General features: G+C 41.8%; 2 protein-coding genes across 5 annotated transcripts; one reads left to right on the plus strand and one right to left on the minus strand.

Annotated features, from left to right (window-relative positions):
* The first annotated feature begins 521 nt into the window (after window positions 1-521).
* Window positions 522-6,334, plus strand: ccdc28b (coiled-coil domain containing 28B). Of its 2 annotated transcripts, none has more exons than XM_054614141.1 (6): window positions 522-889; window positions 2,058-2,476; window positions 3,153-3,322; window positions 3,550-3,704; window positions 4,995-5,017; window positions 5,148-6,334. In XM_054614141.1, the coding sequence occupies exons 2-6, from the start codon at window positions 2,235-2,237 to the stop codon at window positions 5,200-5,202; spliced, it is 645 nt and encodes a 214-aa protein (XP_054470116.1). In that variant the 5' UTR covers window positions 522-889; window positions 2,058-2,234; the 3' UTR covers window positions 5,203-6,334. The 2 variants fall into 2 exon arrangements, with proteins under 2 accessions (XP_054470116.1, XP_054470117.1); XM_054614142.1 differs by having other exon boundaries at window positions 522-873.
* A 338-nt stretch (window positions 6,335-6,672) lies between these two features.
* LOC129103352 (TOG array regulator of axonemal microtubules protein 1) lies at window positions 6,673-20,450 on the minus strand. 3 transcript variants are annotated; one of them, XM_054613785.1, is made up of 23 exons: window positions 20,151-20,450; window positions 18,621-19,797; window positions 16,718-16,784; window positions 14,637-14,765; window positions 14,201-14,464; window positions 13,791-14,080; window positions 13,452-13,675; window positions 12,941-13,041; window positions 12,692-12,856; window positions 12,529-12,594; window positions 12,099-12,268; window positions 11,839-12,007; window positions 11,324-11,560; window positions 10,784-10,907; window positions 10,566-10,671; window positions 10,116-10,351; window positions 9,825-9,983; window positions 9,215-9,341; window positions 9,003-9,118; window positions 8,634-8,817; window positions 8,262-8,481; window positions 8,065-8,151; window positions 6,673-7,957 (listed from the first exon to the last, which is right to left on the minus strand). In XM_054613785.1, the coding sequence occupies exons 2-23, from the start codon at window positions 19,725-19,727 to the stop codon at window positions 7,704-7,706; spliced, it is 4,602 nt and encodes a 1,533-aa protein (XP_054469760.1). In that variant the 5' UTR covers window positions 19,728-19,797; window positions 20,151-20,450; the 3' UTR covers window positions 6,673-7,703. The 3 variants fall into 3 exon arrangements, with proteins under 3 accessions (XP_054469760.1, XP_054469758.1, XP_054469759.1); XM_054613783.1 differs by having other exon boundaries at window positions 11,839-12,010; XM_054613784.1 differs by lacking the exon at window positions 20,151-20,450 and adding an exon at window positions 19,936-20,000 and having other exon boundaries at window positions 11,839-12,010.
* Window positions 20,451-20,680: the final 230 nt, after the last annotated feature.

Raw genomic sequence — 20,680 nt, forward strand, 5'->3', positions numbered from 1 at the left:
GTTACTAGTTACTTTGCAGATTCAGATTATTAATACAACATAAAAATAAACAAATAAATCGACTATAGCTGACTAAACAACTAAATAAGTTTTATTGTGGATTGAGGTACCTGGCATGATACAAAGTAGTTGAGATTAGCTGCATCATTAGTAATGCTTACACATAGATGGGTCAGTAATAATAACCCATTGATATGATATTTATGAAATAGGCCATTCTACATAAAGAGCACTTTTACTTTTGGTAATTTAAGAATATTTGCACATTTTGATGCTGATACTTATGTACTCTTTTTGAACACACAACTGTTACTTGTAACAGTATTTTTAAACCACAAGAGTAAGCTACTTTCCCACCATTATCTGACAGAACACAAGCATATAAAGTGTGTCATATCTCATGATGTCACAGAGTGAGGATCCTAGAGGAGGATGGGGAACATTGGCGTCGCCATGTGGCCTGAGTGTAGTATCTCCAGTTGGCAAGTGACTGCAATGGCCAACCCACCAGACCACGACAGAATAAAGGACATATGCACCATCAGCTGATCAGTGCTCAGCAGTACCCCGGCAGGATACTCGTCGCACCTGTATGACGCGCAGAGTAAACAGAGATACCGACCTGAAGCGCTGCCTGTGCTCCGGAGCGCACTGTGCCTTTAAGACGGATCAAACAGGACCGCTCCGCACCAGCCGAGCGCATCGATGCCGCTCTCCACATCTGATCAGTGATTATCATCGATTTACACCTGCGGAGAATTCAAAAGAAAAAAACTGTGGTTGTATAAGGACGGATCTATTTGAGGTCTACCTAGACGAGCCTAAATGGCGGATGGAGCGCTTTGACGCGTCGCTCCGCCGGTTTGCGCGCTGGTGCGTAATTGATTCGGTAAGTCGTGTTTGTGTCAAATCTGTTTACGCGTCTTTCTCTCTCTCTCTGGCTGAATTGAACAACACAGCGGAGCAAGCTGCGGTCTCCATGTTGTTCTGAAAGAGCAGTTTATCCGCAGGGCTGATGTAGTGCAAGTAAACAAGGATTTCAGCGCATAAAGTTGCCTTTGTGTATGACTGTAGTGGCCATCTTTGGATTGTATTGTTTGAACGGGAGGCAGTGAAGAGTGTCAAGGAGATGGAAGCTATTATAATAGTGATCATTTAAACACAGTGCCGAGACCACGGTGACATTACTGTGCCCACCTGGGCTGTTGATGACAATCAACAAGCACTACTAATACCACTGAGCCAAATGTAAAGTACCACACAGAAATGTGAACAACAAACGACAGATTATTGTAATCCAATTGTCTTGCAATACTGCCTTTTTTTAATTCATAGTGAAATATTTTTAATTTATTGCAGGGCTATTACATTTAAATGGGCCACTGAAGCCTGTAAAATGTGTTTGTTTTCTGGTCACAAAATGTGTGTAAATAGATAAGGGTAAGACTTTTTTTAAATCTCAATAATAATGCAGTGTATTGATTTTCTCCTCCATCCATTTGTCTAAAAGCTGTGCACATTATATCCATTTGTATAGCAGAGTATGCTCCTCTAAGGATTCATGTTACCTATCTGTGGATTTCAGCTATTTGAGCAGTGAAGATTAAAAACAGAGCCTATGCAGTGTGGGATGTTTGGATTTCTTGATCACATTTTTTTTTTTTTAGCATATAATCAGTTTGTTTGGAAAATGTTGTCAAACCAGTAATAGGTGTCCTTCAGTTCACGCATATTCTCTAAGGTATTTCTACTTTGAGGCTGTTCTAAAAATACCTTTCTAGGCCACTGTTTCACTCTCTCTCTTTTTACACCAGGGAAGCATTATGAAAAAAAAAAAAAAAAGCCGGAAAATTGCTTCCATTTGAAAATTTCATCTAAATGCAATCACATAATCTTCCTCACTCTCAATTTGTATTAAAATGTGGTAGCAGCCCACTAACACTGATGATTTAGATTGTTGTGTGACAGATATATTGTAGTGATGATCTACTGACGCTGTTAAAGTAATGAGTGCACCACTTAATGCTTTTCTTTTTTTTTTTTTTTTTTTTTTGCAGAGTGGAGAATCCTGAGCTGCAGCAGGCACAGTCAGAATCTTCCACTGAGCCCTTTTTCTCAGGGAGGGGAAGGCTGCAGGTTTTTCGACTTCCTACCTTTGTTGCTTCAGGACGTCCTGTACGGCAGCCAGGCATACCCCCTGTTCTTTACCCCAGACTGTTTCACTTAAAAGATAAATGATCATGGAGGACAAACGCAAGAAGCGGAGCCCAAAGGTGTCTCTCCCCCAGCCCCCTCCTCCCCCCATCAACCCCCGCAAACTCGCCGTCATGCCTGCCAGCAAAAGTGCCACCTTCTCTCTCGGCCTGCCGCAGCCCCCCTCCCCCAAGAACAGAGGCAAGTTTAAGAGGTCCATAGGGGCGCCGGGACAGCCCAAAGAGGTGTTCGCAGCTGTCGTAGCTCCACCGAAGACCACCAGGTTTGTGTCACACCGGAACGGGGAGATCCACTAGTAGTTATGAACAGCTGCTGCACATGTTCTTTGCCTTTTTATGTCCCATCATCATGTCCCATCACCCCATCATCTCAATTATGTTCAAACAGATAACTTACTGAAATAGTTGAAGTGAGATCACATACACATAGTGTGCAGTGTCTCCACCACAGCTACATCTGAGTTAGTAGAAAAAGTGACTGTAATCTTGAAAGTCCCTTAAAAAACATTTACATTTAAAAATACAGGGATAGTCAATATGTTATATCATATCAGAAAGAATTTGTCTTGAAAGCGTGTCAATATCTATTGCTGAACAACTGTTAAACATTCAGCTAAAATGCTAAACAAACGGATTTAGATTTGAATGAAATAGCTTTGGTGCATTTAGCTGTCATGCTAAGCCCGTTGTAACAAAGTCAGAAAATCAGCAAACTGACTCAATGTCTGTTATACAGTAATATTTTCAGTTTTATAACATCAGTCATTAGGGTTGTCAAAAGCCATAACGAGAATAGCAAAAGTAGATGAGTCAGGTTGCATTTTATCTTAATATACAACAAAAGCACTGTCTGAATGTTACGAAGCAATTAAAGGCAGGATTTTGATTTATAAGGACATATTGGGTATTATCGTGATGTTTCTGTTTGTTTATCCTCAGGCCCAACAGGGAGAAGCCCAGGGCCCCCCAGCCTGCCGGGCCCAGCCGAGTAGTCCAGTCTTCCCCCCTGCAGCACTCGTTTCTCACAGATGTCTCAGACGTGAGAGAGATGGAGGGAGGCCTCCTCAACCTCCTCAATGACTTCCACTCAGGCAAACTACAGGCTTTCGGTAAGATAACCTCGATTAGAAAGGCCACCGAGGGAATATTCTGTTACGGGCTGAAAGTAAAGCTAGTTGAGAAGTGGTTTTGTTAAACGGATCAATCTGAAATCCGATAGTTGTGGTGCTATATTTACACTTCTGGTGCCATGGAAATACTCATGACTTTGCTGTTGTCCTCCTGAAACCAAAAGAGATGACACTTTGTGCCTAAGAAAAGTTACACTTTTTTCTAGGTAAGGTGTGCTCCTTTGAGCAACTGGAGCATGTGCGTGAGATGCAGGAGAAGCTGGCACGACTGCACTTCAGCCTCGACAGCCACGTGGAGGAGCTATCAGAGGACCAGAGGAAGTGTGCCTCCGACCACAACCTGGAGCACCTGCTCTGTAACGTAAGCACAAACATCAGCAACGAAAGGTCATCTAAGCAAGAGATGCATCATCTCAGTTTTTACCAGGTCTTAAAGTTTGTATGCATTTATTTTTTTTCGGCACATTTATTTTTAAATTGCCAAAACTACACCCTAAATGACAATAAATCGTGTGTGACATTATCGTCTCTGCTATGCTAGACGTGTCACTGAAACGGCATCACGTGACACTGAAAGTCTATTCTGGTTTTGTTGGTTTCACCGTTTGTTTTACAAACTGTCACATCTGAGGCTATGGCTATTTTACTATTTCAGAGACATTTTAACCAAAGAAATAAAACCCTCCATTAAGTTAATTCGTCCAATTTCTTAAATGCAATTGATGGATTTTAATAAGTGTTTCAGACATGGAACATCAGGCCATGTCCCGGCTTGTTCCGCATATTTTGTGTTTATTATCTGGCCTAAGCTACACACTTTATTTACCCTTCAAAACAATTGTATATTAGAACCTGGAGAGATTTACATGATTAGTTCATGGGAGCACTACAGTTATCAACTGTCCACAAAGTGTCATTAAATATATTTAATCAGGGGAAAAGTGAAATACTGCAATATGCTTTCTTTTGATCCTCAGAGAAAGGCATTTATCACATCTATGCCGTGTTAACGAGTCAAGGTCCTGACATGCAGTATATCATAGACCTAACCTATTTTTTCTTCCTCTCAGTCTTAGCTGTGAACCTTTTCATTAAAGCAGATATGACTGTCTGAGACTAGTCTTGTAGCAGTTGGAATTGTTGACTGCTCTGCTGAGTTTCTTGTTTGTGTTTAATTGAGATTATTGTTATCCAGCACAAACAGCTAGGTGTAGTCCAAGAATGCCTTGAAAGAGTGTCTATTGTTAGCATGTTGTGCGGCTCCTGGCTACCCACGCCTGAGGCTGGTATGCTCGCTTGAGGGGAAGCTGCATTGCTATGTGTGAGGGAGGTGAGAAAAAGCCTTCAGCTCGTTACAGATACTGCTGCCAGGAATAGTTGTTGAAGCGGCGGAGGATAATTGTGCCTCAGAGCAGAAGGGCTGTGAAGTGACTCTCCTTTGTGTGGATAAGAAGGGAAGTTGACCATTTGCTTTTGTAAACAACATGGTCTGACGATGGGAGTTTAATCAAATATTGATGTGACACACCCATGCTGCTATGTAATATGATCAGTTAGTGATTAGTCCCCTTCTACTTCCACACCATGTTCTAATTTTGTCCGATTCTATTTTTGGCACACATCTCACCCTTTTGTTCATTTGTTCCTGCAGCTGGAGGAGCTCAGCACCTCGATGTATCCTTTTCCACAATTGAATGTTTATTTATGGGAATCACCCAGCACTCCAGGCACAGACAGTGGTTTTAAATAATCTATTTTCACCTCAGTGTTTGTCTGTGTGAATCCTTAACGTGACCACGCTCAGACAAAAGCTCCACTTGGCTGAGAACCAGGACCTGCCTAAGACATCTGGTCCCTGACAGAGTGAGGTGTGGAGGATGGGGACCACACAGTCATATTCTCCCAACACCTTACCAGTCCAGGTTGCCATGGCATTGATCCAGCTGCCTTAGTTACAGAATGGAACGATCCACAGGAGGAGGAGGAGGAGCTATTTTTCCATTTGGTCAGTGTGGCAGAGGGAACAATATAGTGACTCAAAGCAGCAGAGCATTAAATGAACACTCAACCAAAACCATAAAGCCCTCAGTCATGGCACAAGGAACGACCAGAGGGTTTAGTAAACAGCTGTGTTAGATGAAATATGTTTTGTTCAAGTTTTTAGCACGTTCTTGGCACAAACTGACTTGACTCCAGTTTCTTGTTACATCATTTTGGAACAAATAATTGAAATGAAGTGTAAGCTTTGGTTTTTCATGTCACAAAAGCAAATTTCACGACACTTTCAAGAAGTTGATTTCACAGTATGCCTTGTCATTTTCATCGTTTCAGAAGGTATGCCGCTCTGTTAGCAAAGGTAAGAGATGTTAGCACTAGTCGACAACACCACTGTGGTTAGCTTAGAACTTTAAAAAGGGATATTTCACTTTTGCTATTATTCTGAAAGCACTCCCTTGTTTTTATAGCTTTGCATTTAAAGATTACTACTGGGGGGGGAAAAAAACTGGATTTAAAAAAAACTTGGCTGAGTCTTTGATACATTTTAAAAGGTCTATATGAAAAGATACAAAATGTATGTTTGATGAACTTGCATGTAAAATGGTTTATACGTTTTGCTCATTTGCCATCCAGCTACTGTAATTGTTGACACTGATTGGTTAAAATAACTTGCGTCGGAGGATGTTGTGAGTACTTTATCAGGGTTGACCTTCTACTGAGATGCTCTAAAATGAGCTGCTGTAACAGAGATGTCACAGGGAGTCTGTCCCGTCTGACACTAGAACAAATTCACTTGTCTCTCATGATACCATGGTGTTGGAAAGCACATTCAAAGATAAATGCGGCTGGAAGAACTCTTTTCAAATTGGCAGCTATTTTTTATAATTAAAAGTTATGGGGGTGAGTTTCTGATTTGTGTTGTATTAATTCCAGACTTGGTAGCAGTGTACCATGGCCATAATATATCATCTCTGACAAGCTTATTAAAGTTAAGAGTGATTTGAAAATCAAAGCATTGGTGCAATTGGTTATTAAAAAAAATAATTTTTTTTTCTCTACATGCACATAATACATTTATATTCTGGTTGCTCCATCAAATATAATTTATAGCCTGCAATTTTCTGTAGAACATTTCAGGCTGTATTATAGCATAATGTATAAATATGACATTCAAAACAATGGAAAACTGGGTTAATTCAAATTTACTCAATAAACAACAGGCATAGAATGTTTGTTTATTGAGTAAATTTGAATTAACCCTTTAAAACAAAATGTAACAGTCAAGGTTAGACCTTAACATATTTGGTCAAGGCCCATCAATAACCCTTTCCCAATCCCAATACAATTTGAATGAGGCACCGGGAAGTTGGTTTTACAGAAATAAAACACTTTATTTATATATAGATATATATATCAATCTGTCTCTTGTTCACAAACAAGTTTAATATAATTTAACAATAGATGAGTTAAAAGGCTACTTGAAGACTGGCACTATACTGAGACATCAGATCTGGTTCTTCACTGTTTCTCAGGCAACAGCTGGAGAAAAACTGAACTCCTTGTCCTTTCACGCTGTCCACATCAAGGAGAATTGGTTCCGACCCAACCTTGATCCAGGCATCAGTGTACATATATATATATCTCCTTAACAAAATTCTAAACAATTTTGATCCTGCCAGTAAACTTTGGTCATGCAAAAAAACAGACAAAAGGTAACAACTCAGCACATCATTAACGAGACTTTTAAACCATTACACAATAGATAAATGATAAACTGTACCATTATACAGCATGCGATTACAGATTAAGCTAATACTGTGCAAATACACATTTAGACTGTACAAAGATATTTTGTACTTTTGTTAATCTCAAATCACAAAAAAACAACTACATAAGACATTTTGAAAATATCACATAGCATTTGATGAAACAGCAAAAATATACACCTTTCAGGTCCCTGTCTTGTTCCTCGTCTTTTGTGCATTTCAATCTTACATTCTGCAATAGTGTCTCTGATTTGTCTACAGTACACGTTTAGATTATGAAAAAAAAACCAGACAATCGTAGGGTGGTAAAATGTAAAACTCATGAAATCTATCATGATAATGATCTACCTTTTCAAAGTGCAAAGAGAGCAGGTGGAGTATGTGTAAGACCTGATGTCAGTATATTACAGCTGTCCATGGTTCTGTACCAGAGGAAATCTCACTGAGATAAGATTAAGAGCTCCTATTCTTTAAAGGACTTTCTCTTTATTGATATAAAAGTGCAGGCACTATAAGAAATGTAGAACATCTCTGTCTTCAAGTAAGGTCAGTGTTAGAGTTCTTCTCTTAGGATGAGTTTGGATTCTGTTTTACCTTTAGGATAAGGTCCTCAGGACCTCATTTAAACTTTTATGGACATTGGCAGGCTGGGAGGCAGCACACTCAGTCAGGCTGGGCCCCATCTGGGCGTGAAGGGCTTGGCACAGGCTGGCGGTCGCACCCCTCACGCTGCCGCTCCGGCCGTGAATGGTACCGCTGTGGGTGGAGGTGCCAAGGAGGTGCCACAGCAAGGGAAGCACTTTCTGCTCCACCATCTGGGGCTTCCGAGGATAGAGCTCTGTCACAAGATCTAGAAACAAAAAAGCGAGAAGAAACGAGGTGGTCAGACGCACAAACCATTTTTGAGAGCCACGGCTGAAACTACTGCAGTATTCAGAACTGTTACGACAAACATACCTGCAACCTTTTCGATAAGATCCACCTTTGCTTTGCCATTTAAGAACTGAGCCTTGGTGCAGAAAGGCTGAAGAAGAAGTATGTTATCTGTCATGGAAACAAAGAAATTTTAAAAGTCATATAAAGACAGTTATCCAATTAGACTGAGCCTTTAAATTCACTTCTAACAGAAATAGTTGAAGGCCCAAAATGAATACCAAGATTTAAGATTAGTGCATTAATAGCTCCAATAGCAGCAGAGTAGATGGCGTTGTTCTTTGAGTTGAGGTGATTGTCCATGATTGCTGGGACCAGGATGTTGACCACTTGGGACAGGTTGTCCTTTAACAAGTGGATGATTTTCTGCAGAGACTCGAGGGCATACAGGTTGACCTTGCTGTTGGACTCCTGCAGCCTGGCCTTGAACGCATCAAACACCTGAACGAAGGGAAACAAATGGAAAAGAACAAAAGGTCAAAGAGACACATTTTGGTGTTGTGACTTGTATGATGGTAACTGAGTACCATGACCAGGCACATGACAAATAAATATTAATAGGCTTTGGAAAAAAAAAAAAAGCTAGTACTTACAGGGAATATACTGTTGATGACAATGTTGGGGTTGTGCTGGCAGTCAGCCACAAGCTGGTCCATTCCCTTGATCCTCTCTCTGAAGTCCTTTGAACCCAGCAGACCTGAGATCTGCTTGATGTATTCGGTCTTGTCTGCAATACTCTGTGTCTGAGATCTACAGCTGTAATGGCTGTTAGCCTCCCTGTAGATGATGCAAAGAACATCAAACGGTTTACTTTTAAACGGTTTACTTTTATAAACCTGTGAGTATGTATGAATAACTTTGTACTTTCTATATGCATAGAAAAGCTACATCTTTGAATAAAAGACTGAATTTAGTGTTGTAGAGTGTACAGTGCTTCTGTACAGGTATATATTTACACCCACCGGTTGTTCTGGTTGAGTGGCTCTCTGGTGAGAGAGGAGGCCCTGACTGTACCGCTGCCTGGGAGGGAGCGTCTACCCCTGGCTGACTGGGTGTCTTGGGGCATCTCACCAAGACCCTAAAAAAACAACAATTATCTCCAGTTAAGATGACGGTGTGACCTTTAGCTCAAGCACGTAAATGTTCTGAAGAGATGCAGAAAAAAAGTTCTGACTTTTGTCTTCAGAGTGAAGACAGTGTCTCTGACAGTCGGCAGGTCTTTGGCGGGGATATATTTCTCCAGGATCTTGTCAAAGTCAGGGTGGGCTGACAGGGACAGCAGCATTCGACGCCCAAAGTACCTGTGGGTTGAACCAGTTTGATAGTTTGAACTCGGACACTTAGGTCCAGATATTAACGGTCTCTCTCTTGTGTAAATTTTGGCTTCTAAGCTGAGATATCTTTGTTGGTCTTGCAGATTTCACCTCCATAAATCAGCTGTTTAGCAGGAAAAGCTACTTTTGTTTTTAGATATCGATTTCAGTCATAGTCCCATTAACATACATGAGGCAACAAAATATTTCAAACACTTCGATCCAATAAGAACCCCAACAAACTATGGCATCAAAAATGAGTAAAAAAAAAAATAGAGTCGACAAAAACTGAACATCTATTTTTCTGGTCACTAAGTTGATTATATAACATGTGTGAACCAATGTCCAACAAACATTTTTTTAAATCAGGAAATAATCATAAATCTCGTAAAATGTGTGCTAACGTAAAAGTTAAAAGAAAATTCTTGTGTAAGAACTGAAAATGCATGCAGCAACAAAAACAAAGTGTACCTGGCTTCCTGTGAGGAGTCTTGTGCGAGTTTGGTGACGGCAGGGAGGATTCTGTCTGTGAGATCTTTACCTCCAGACAGAAGGCGGGCAGCACCAACCTTCTCCACCAGATTAGCCAGGTGCTGGCCAGTGCATTTTCTCACCACTGCATTGAGGTGACTATCAAAAGAGGGGGTAACAATTTCAGAAATCATAGATTAACATTTTTTTAAAAACGTACACAAAAAGTATAAAATGTAAGTGCGGTGAAACAGCACGTCACTGTGTGTGTTTGCAGAGATAAATACTGACCCGAGTCCTCCAGAGAGTAAAGCATTGATGCCACGTGTTGGTGTGCAGTGCTGGACCATGCAGCCCAGTGCTGCATCCACATCCTGCCTAATGAATGCGTTACACTCCCCGGCCTTCTGCAATAGCGCTTTAACCGTCCCCTCCAGCTCCTGGTCCATTGCCTTCTCAAGGTGGGTGTACAGGTCGCCCAGAGTACACAATGCAACCCTCGAAACGCTTGATCGCAGGTTCTTCACCTGAATGACATGGACGTTATTAATACCGAAACGGGAAACAAGCTCATTCAAGCATTGCTGGCAGTCAGTTACTACAACACCGAGAAATGAGCTGCAAAATAAGAATTCAATACATAAATCAGCAGCAAAGCAGTTCAGGTTCAGATGGAGCAAACCAGCAAAAAAAAAACCAAGTAAAAATTATGTAGGAGTGTTATACAACAAGTTATACTACCTCTTGAATGAGACAGAGGCAGACATCATGAAGCCTGCCCTGGAGTGTGTCTGAGTGGTAGTGAGCCAGACTGCGCATGAAATTCAGACCCTCGATCTTCTTCTCCCTGAGGATAGAAAAAAAGAAAATGAAAACTTCTGTAGATCTCCTGGATTTGAGTTATCAGTATGATGGATCAAAACTATTCTGAGACACTGTAACATGCAAGTGTTTCTCACCAGTCTTCGGAATTAAGCAGGTTAAAGCTCTGCGTCAGTGCCAGGTCAGGCTTGGAAAACGGACACAGCTCCGGAGGCTCTGAGAGATTTTTCTTGTGGCCCATAGTACCAGGGGAGAGCTCATCTAAATGCCCCGTCAGACACCAAACAACACACAGATTCGGTCTCTTGTTACATCTCTATCAGTCTGACAACAAGTAGTGCGCGTGGGCGGCGGTGCATTAACGGTAGGTTGTCAAAACAAAGCATTTTGGCACATTATGCGAAGCAAACATGTTATTCAGCCATGCTCCGATGGCTCCGACTGTCTAATTAATGTTTCAACATTTCCTATGAACAAAGACCCGTTGAAGCACTGGTTCATCTATTTATAATGCGGTGGAATATTGCTAAATTGCAAGCCAGTGTCGGACCCACTGAGAGAGGATGCATGGCAATATTATAAAGCTAAACAGTGACATGTTTGGTTCTTTAAAAAACACATTACTGAGCTTGACATTTGCTTCAGCAGGTAGATGAAGTCTTTTAAGAAATACTAACCTGAGCTGTGGGACAGCGATGGTCGGGTTCTGCTCAGGCTAGGGGCCCTCCTAAGACGGGACAGGTTTTTGGGGTTCGGGGGCACTGTGGGGGGGCTCGGCTGGTGGGGTGGAGTCAAGCACTTGATGGGGCTTTGGGGTCCTGGTGGGCTGACAGGACTGGTGGGGCTGATAGGAGACTCATCAGAGAGAAGGTCTGCTCTGGTGGAAGCCAGTGTGCTGCCGTTGAGATTCAGATCTACATCGGAAAAAAATTATTTAGGATTAAAATAGGATTCAATAAAGTACATCACAGAAAAAAACAATGCAAAAAAGTTTAATATGGCAAAAAAAGTGATAAAAATGATTACCAAATTAAGTGCTGTGCTATTTGCCTATTCATAACTAAGAGAAAGAATCAGAAAAATCTAAACGAGCTACAATTCAAACTCTGACTTAAACTCCACATTATAATCAAATATACATTTCAGCAAAAAATAAAAACATTTGGGTTGAAGTTCCCAAATCTTCTCTTGCCTTTGATGATTAATAGTCTATTCTCCTCTGTGGGTGAGTCAGACAGCATCTGCCTAACTCGTTGGCGGATCTTGTCTCGTGTGTGGTCCACTTGACTGCACTGCCCCTCTTGCTGATCCAGACACTGCAGCCTCATCTTATCCCGGCTAAACCGTGCATTCTTCACTCTCTGCTGAAAAAAAAAACACCAAAAGGGACTTTAGTACCTGGAAACTTTGTATGATGTACTATGATTTAGCACTGGACAAAGTGTGACTAACCTTAACCTCATCCGGACGTGGGCTGTCATCACTGTCTAGGTGACTGCCAGACACAGCGTGGCTGTAGACGCCTGCTGAGGGATCAGTGGGGGGTTTGGCCACACAATCACCCTGCTCAAATGACGAGGCAGCTCCTGGACGGCTGGAGGACGCTGCAGTGCCAAACATGCCTGGGAAGCCAGAGGGTGATGTTTGCAGTAATCAGACTGGTGGACATTAAACCTTATCAACTGCTAAAATAATTAGTAATGAGATGTATCTAAACTCAGAATTTTGCAACAATGTGATTATGTGGCATGACACTTGCCTTTCAATTTTAGGTAAAAAAAAAAAAAAGAGGCACTCAGTCTGAACACCTTGGCAATAGAATGGATTATTGGAGAATTGAATGATAACTTATGGGTACAAATCAAGATCTGCAGAAACTGACCTCTTCCAATGACTCCTTCAGCCATGTCTGTGGCTGGAGAGTTTCTGCTGCTGTGGCTCTGAGAACCTAAGAATCAAAGCAGAGGAATACTGATTTATTGTCTAGACAAAACAGGTAAATTCAGGGGAAAAGCCCTGTTCTGTTTGATATCAGTTTGACTGACCTTTGACAGGCTTAAGAGCTCTGACTGATTCACGGAAGGCTGGTTTGACCAGCGGAGGGGACGGTTCTGTTGTCTCTTCCTCAGTTTTGATTATACCGTTGGAGTAAGTGACTCTCTGTCCAACAACACCAACGTCTGACGATAGTTCGTTTCTCTCTGACAATCCTTTAAAAAAACAAAAATAAAAGCGTAAATAAGATAAAGTAAATGATCAAATAGTTTGGGCAAACCATATAATCCCTTTTATACCTTGAAGGCTGCTGAAGTCCATGGACACAGAAGACCTCAGTTTTGCAGAAGGCACTCTCGCAATGCGAGGTTTCATTCCTGGAGTAGCAGAGTTTCCGGGACTGTTGACAGATGTGACATGTGAGCAATAATGCTGACACCATGCTCAGCACTTCAACACACAGTCAAAGACCACCAGATGGGTACAACGTTATCACTGCTTTATCATTGACTCAGTTAAATGACACATAACAACAGGTACTGGTCTGACTTATGTCCTGACATACTGTATTCCTTATGAAACAATTTTATGTTATAAACTATCTTTAGGTTTGTGATTACATAGGACATGCATACATACATACCTACATCTACAACATGATACAACATATGCTGTGTGTTTTTCCCCTTCATATTGCTATTGATCTAATCAGATCATCTAGTCTACAAGAGGAACCTATGGTGTGAGAATAACTATTATATCACAAGCATAACAACATATGCTAAATGCAGCAAAAAGCAGAGCCCTTACATGGTTTTGATGCCATTGAAGCTTGAGTTGGCGACTGAGCTCAGACTGGAAAGACCACTTTCACTGGCTGAGCTGGTAAGCATTGGAGAGGTGTGTGATGGTGAGTCCAGACCCGGGTCCAGCCTCACAGCTGAGTCAGGGCTGTCTGGATCTGAACTGCTAAGGCTCACCTTGGCCCTCTTCTTGGCAGCACTGTTTCGCAACGAGCGCAGGGAGTTCAGCATCTGTGAGCATAACAAAAATGGGCACATATGAGCATGGAGAGGAATATGATTAAGGGGAGTCAAACTTCAGCCCCGTGGACCTGCAGAGTGTGTTTCTTTAAGTGTGTTTGCTGACCTCTTGCATGTCCAGAGGATCATCCTCTTGAGTTTCTTGCGCCACGTTGATTCCATCAGAGTACAGATGAAAGTCCCTCTCTAGCTGTTGATTTTGAGGGCTGCCTGGAGCATTGGACCTCTGGCCATTATGGGACTGGACCTGCTCTGCTGGTGGGACAACTGGCGAGATAGATAGTGTGGCCCTGGTGCTGCTCAGAGCCCGGCGGAAAGACGAAGTGGAAGAAGAAGAAGAACTCACAAGGGAGGCACGAAGAGGCCGGGGAGAGCATCTGCTTGAGAGATGGTCTCCTGAAGGGGGTAGAACATGGATGATAAAACAACGTGGAGGATGAAAAACAGATACAAAGAGGCCACACCGTTTTTACATTCATCACATGTCAATTAAGATGTTTTTTTTTACTAAATTACCCTTTGGTTGACTTGTCATGTCTCTCCACGGGCTGGTGTCTCGTTGGTGGGGGATGTTCTCTCTCTTGTTGGGCCAAGTGTTGGACATAGAGAGGGAGGAGTCTGCATGACGGCGGGACAGTGTCGGAGTGAGCATGCCTGCCGGGAGTGAGGCCAGTGGGTAGGAGGGCAGCAGGAAGGATCCGGATGTGGTGGGGTTCGAGGGGAGGGAGAATGTGCGCTCAACACTGGGGTTCCTTGAGAGTATGCTTCCCTTGGGTGCCACTGTGAGAAAGATCATTCACATGTCAGGAACTATGAAGTACTGAGTAGATAAAAGGTAACAAGGTGGAAATATTGCTCATGACTGTTTGGATGATGAAAACTTTACATTTAAAGGACTTGGTGTATTGATATGCTGATTTTTTTTCTTCACATAAGTATTATGACTCCTTACCAACATCTGGGTCGGAGAAGTTGGTCGTTTTAAAGATGTCGGGGTCCAAGTTGAGGCTTCCACTTCTTCTGAGGCGTGCAGGGGACTCCCTCATTCTGGAGGATTGTGGCTTCTGAGGCTGTGCAGAACCTAGATGGAAATTATATTCATTTTTTGTATTTTTCACACTATTAACCAACCTAAGGGTTGCACAATGCTCAAATAACTAACATGAGAGTAACAACCTCTCTGTAAACCAAAGCTTGTTAAATGTGTGGTACAAAGGGGGATACAATTATTGTATTCCTAGTTACTATACTTGGTTTTCTTTCATTTTGTTAGGGATACACTCAGGTATGTTTTGTAATGTATTTGTATGGTATACCATAGTTTGGGGATTATTTCCACTTAATTAAGTAATTTTACCTCCTTCCTGCTGTTGTTGTTGTTTTACTGAGTGTAACAGTAACAGGTGAAATAAACAGAAAAATTAATCTGATGTGAACCCAGAGACACTGAAGCTGGGGGCGTTACTGTTTTGCTGTGTTGGTGTTGAGTCACAGTTCAGAGTGACTAAAGAAGACTAGCTATCAAGAATTCAGTGCCAATCCCATTTTAAAAAAATATAATGACAATCGAGAATAAAACTGTAGACTATCCCAACAGTGTGAACCTGATCTGGTGTTGTTAAGGAGAAGAATTTAGCATTGTTAATAAATGCTTCTGGTGGTCAGTTCTTCTCTTTCCGGGGACTTCTTAAACCTTATTTAATACATGATTTAATGTCTGTGCCTGACTGTTGCACTAAGAAAATGTTCAAATCCAACAATGTTAACAAATGTTCCTCAACTTTTGGCTGAAATGTTTCTTCCTGAAGAATACATATTTATAAAAAACAGATCTTGACTGAAGATTGAAGGAATAAGAGAGACTAGATTGATGATTAGATTGTTTGCTTAACTGAGGCGGTAAATACGCGATGAGACACATTCAATAAGAATGAGAACAGACTGTTCTGGAACACAGAGAGTAGGTGGAGGAGGTCACACACAGCAGTGGTCATAAAAAAAGACATTTACAAAGTGATGTTACACAAGATCTAGACATTTAGCAAAGTACCAAATTGAAAAGGAGACTGCATTCTAATATTGGGAGAACACCTACTAGACTTGTGCTCTTCATTTAAGGACACAACAAGCGTGTGTCTTGATTACATTAAATATAATAGCAGCATTGGAATGAGTTTATTCCTGTGTTAGTAGTCCAAATCAAACAACATAGAATTCACTTAGGTGGGAAACAAAAATCACATTTTGATAACATAACATTGGGGCAAGAATAATTGGTAAGGGCTACTATGCTTTTCCTCTCATAAAAATGATTGAAAAATCACTAGTCTTTTACTGCTTTTGCCAAACTGAGGGGTAATCATGGCTGGCAGGTTATTTTTAATTGAACAGCACAGACAACCTGCTATAAACCCACAACAGCGTTCTACAGTTACAGCAGCGGTAACACAACACAATTGCTAGGCTTGATTACCCATAGCAGTCAGCTAATTACAAGAGCTTCTTGCCACTGATATACAATTCATAAATCTTAGGTAGAAGGGCTTACTTTTTACAACCTGAGGGACATTTAGGGGTGATTCATGCTCACACAATAATCCTTCCTCACACTGCGACATTCTCTGAAACTGTTTACTGAATGTACCAGGGTTAAAGTGGAGATGCATGGAGAGAATACAGAGTATGTGACCCTTTGGACATTTTAAGGTAGAATGATAGTTTAGAGATAGAGTTTGACGACTATTTTCTGATAGGATTCTTTGTGTCCATAACATTCCAGCAGGCTACGCTTCAGAGAACTAAAACAGTTGGTGAATGTCATGGCCTCTACTGGTATGCTTGTGAGACTGGTATGGCTTTTAGTGACATGTGGCACTGTGACTCCTCTGACTCAGCATGCTAATCCAATTTAAAGCAGCTCTAAATTGAGTTCAGCTAAAGTGTACCATGACAACCAGTTAGTTGTACTTGTCACCTCGTATGGAATGTATATACACGAGTGTAATATTGAGAGAAGAGAGTATTGGCACTTACTGAAACTGGGTATGTAGTTCTCTGGACTCAGCTTCCTGGACAGGGGAAGGAAATCCCCACTGGCCACCTATTAGTGGGCAGAAAATAATTTATTTTAACAATGTTAGAGAATAGAGGATGAAGTACAAATAACTTGTGTAAATCAACCCTTAAACAAACACGACTCTGAGTGTAATTCCATCCACTGGCCTGAACAAAAGGGATGTAGCATGTATTTTCCAGCTCAGACAAGAGTCGCTGGCATTTGCAAGGATCTTCTATCTTCTCCTACTGTACACAGACTAAACTGAATATACATAAAGATAAATATAAATAAATCAAGTAGAGACAGAATTATGACAGATTTTTCATCACTGCATGCATCTCAGCCTCTAAAAGAGAGAAAGAGCGTGAGGCAGAGGTTATTCCCACTGCCTTCAACCTGATCAGCACTCATTGTGGATCACTTGGTGTGATAGCAATCAACACTAGAGCAGTAAATAAGCCATGTTTTACAAGCATAACATGCTGATATATCCAATTATGGGTCACCCCCCCTTCAGTAAGTGTGCTGTTAGGTAATGGGGTTGCTGGGAAACAGACACTGCTGCAAACAGAAGGTTTTTTTTTTTTTTTTTTTTTTAAATGAAGGCTTTAAGCTGGATAATAGTTTCCAGAACAAAATATTGTCAATCAATAACTAATGGAAAAAAGGCCATTCATCTCAACAAATGGACACTTTTAGAATAGAGCTGATAGTGGCTTAGTTTAACAAAGCATTCCAATTTGATAGCAAATAAAATACAACACGTTATGTATATTCCACATTACATCCATTCCCCAACGAAGTGGTAGGATAACCTTGATTTTCACATGGCTTTTTCTCAAGACATTGGATGCTCATCTTTGCAGCAACATCGTCACTGAGCAGAGAAACCAGTCACCTGCTGCATTTCTTCCAGGAATAGAGTCAGTGATCCTGGAGTGCTGTCCGATTTTTATCTATCTATTTGAGATAGATATTCAACAATACAATTACACCTATTGTTACGCTGCCAATACTGATTAATTCAATGTATTTATAAAAGAACAGAAATAAAAATCTCTTATCAAGCATTATGAGCTGTCAAACAATATGAAATCACACGCAGAGGTTGATTGAAGAGGATGCTTCAGATCTCTATGTCGTAAGATGTGAGAAACATGCATCTATCCCTTTGCTGCACTGCATCCATACTGCATCATGGGAGATATAACTATATTTAGGTTTTTCTCTGAGGAAAGTGACACCTCTAAGATGTATTTTTGGCTGGGTTCCTTTGGGTGTGACTCAGCTTGTTCAAAGAACAATTGTGCAATTCTGACAGTAAACAAACAAGACCTCAGTAAGAATGAGATAAACTCATTCTTACTGAGGTTTAGCTTTATCATTGCGTGACGAAAAGGGAGGCAGGAAAAGCAAGCCCAGAAAAAGAACCCCTCCTTCCAGGCTCTTCAATGACTGCACTTGCTGCACTGCTTGACTGATTGTGAGCAAATCAACAGATTTCCAGGTTACCGAGATGCTCTGTGATTACAAATTCAGTATGAAAAGCACTCTGATGCTCCTGAAGAATCTGTACAAATGACTAATTAAGCCTTAATTGCAGTGGATTACAAAGAGTATTTTTAGAGGAAAAAAAAAAAAGTGAATGCTGCTTGTTGAGTCAATAGCTGCTTCATTAGTGTCACTCAATGGTAAATAAAAGGACAACATTTCCATCTGTTCTCTGGGCAAATTAACCAAGAATATACCCGAATACTCCGGTCAGCTGCCTCATCTTAGCAGAGAATCAAAGTTAGAAAAACCATATGCTAAATCCGGTAATGTTTCTAGATGGCTTAATTATCACAAAATCAAATCAACACTGATGATGGACCCCACCTTTTCAGAGCACTTATTATTCAGCGTACTGCCTTGCTGATCATTCTCAGTGGGTGAGAAGCTCGACATCTCCCAGGGTAGTTTGTTCTTCCCTTTGCCCGCGCTGACAATCCTCCTCTGAAGTGGAAGGTCATCAGTGAGGGAGCCTAGGCTGCCATAGCCATACAATCGGTCAGAGTCTGGTTCGGTTCTGTGGCTCCTTGCACTGCTTATCCGCCCTCCGTTCATCACCCAGTCCAGATCAGCTCCAGAGCTGTACTGCAGGGAGCCCCGATGTGCCGGTTTGGGGACCACCATGCCGTACTCCACTATCCCCTCTGAGGAGAGTTTGGGAAGGATGTGCCTTGCTCGTCTTGCCTGTACAGCTGCCATAAGACCCTCTGCGTCCTCGTTGAGTTCGACCGTGTCCACAGCTTTAATCAGAGGCTGCTTTTTCCCCGTGTCGAGGCAATGGTCAAAAACAGCAAACAGTTCGAGGGCGGCGTGGCGGACCTTCCTTTTGCTGTCCGCCAGGTATGGTGCAACCTCAAAACAAAGCTTGGGGATGTTGAAATCTTTCCTAGGATGACTGAGCATAGCTGCCATAATGATGTTAAGGACATCTTCCCGAACCCTCGAATTCTTGTGTTTCAAGTTGCCAATGACAAGATCCAGCACTTGTTGCGGCGCAAGAGTTTTCATAAGCTGTCGAAACACATTCATGTATTCATTTCTGGTGATGGTGCGAGTGTCCCCTAGGGCCTTCAGGGCCACTGAGACGATCTGTTGGAAATATCTATCTACACCTGTGTCTAGCTTCTGAATGAGTAGGTTTAAAACTTGTAAAGTGCCATACAAGACTTTAAAATTACTGTCATCCAGAAGTCGAGGGAGGAAATTGATGAACTCCTCAATACTGCCAGGGGGGACTGACTTCATGTCCACTTCTGAGAGGATGTGTTTGAGCTTGTCCACCCCATTTGTGCGATTCTGGTAGTTCTTCAGGTCCAGAAGATGCTCCTGCAACTCCTGGGAGATCAATCCAGGTATCATTATCGATGGTCTGGTGGTTGCGGTCAAATGTGAGAATCCAAAGGCGCAGACACAATCCTGTGAGGACAACAACATCCGTCCTCTTTACTTCGTGATTTCATCCTGAGTGGCTGGTGATGGGAAACCGGCTCTCCTGTTCATCAAGCTGTGAGTGCAAAACATAAGGAAAGGGTGAACACGTGACTGGATCAATGCACATTTTTACTCAGAGTGAAATGATGAGCACAAGTCTTAATGATGCATCACTATAATGTGTCAGATTAGAGGGATTAAACACAACCACCTGTGGACGTTATCAGCACAATGGTTTATATAACATTTATGACGTACAGCCCCTGAACGTTACACGTTCCAGAATCGAACCTTGGCTGAGTTACGTCAGCGACGTAGAGCCTCCTGCAGCAGCACTCAAACGATGCTAAGCTAACCCGACTGTTTGAGCTGATCCTGCTGGCTGACTGGGCTGGCAAAGTTAGAAAAAACAGGCAGAAAGCAGACCTTGAATTCCCCCCCCGCTGCTCCTCTGCGACGTCGTCCAAATGTCCGCGTCATGTGGCGGCAGACACGGTGTCCATAAGTGAAGACATGTCCTCCTCTCTGGTTGTTGCTGTCTGGAGTGTTGGATGTTTGGAAGCCACACAGAGAGGAGCCCACACACATACACACATACACACGCATACACACACACACACACACACGCGCAGAGGAAGCAAAATGGCGTATGGATGTCGCAAACCAGCGCTTCCATGGTGACGCGAGTTCGAGGCTCCTCCAGGCGGTCTGCCGTCACCACGGAGCTGCTGCAGCACACACATGCCTCTGTGTGCTGTGTTGTGTGTCTAGTTTAATACTCTGCATTGAGTAGGAATACAAAATAAATATGTTTTTTTGTGTTTTATTATTTGTGCATATTTTATCAAACACAGTACCAGTCAAAAGTTTGGACACACCTTCTCATTCAATGTTTTTTCTTTATTTTTTTTTTATATATATTTTTTATTTTATATATATACAGTACCAGTCAAATG

Source organism: Anoplopoma fimbria, chromosome 15 (genome assembly GCF_027596085.1).
Source record: "Anoplopoma fimbria isolate UVic2021 breed Golden Eagle Sablefish chromosome 15, Afim_UVic_2022, whole genome shotgun sequence".
Classification (NCBI taxonomy): Eukaryota; Metazoa; Chordata; class Actinopteri; order Perciformes; family Anoplopomatidae; genus Anoplopoma; species Anoplopoma fimbria.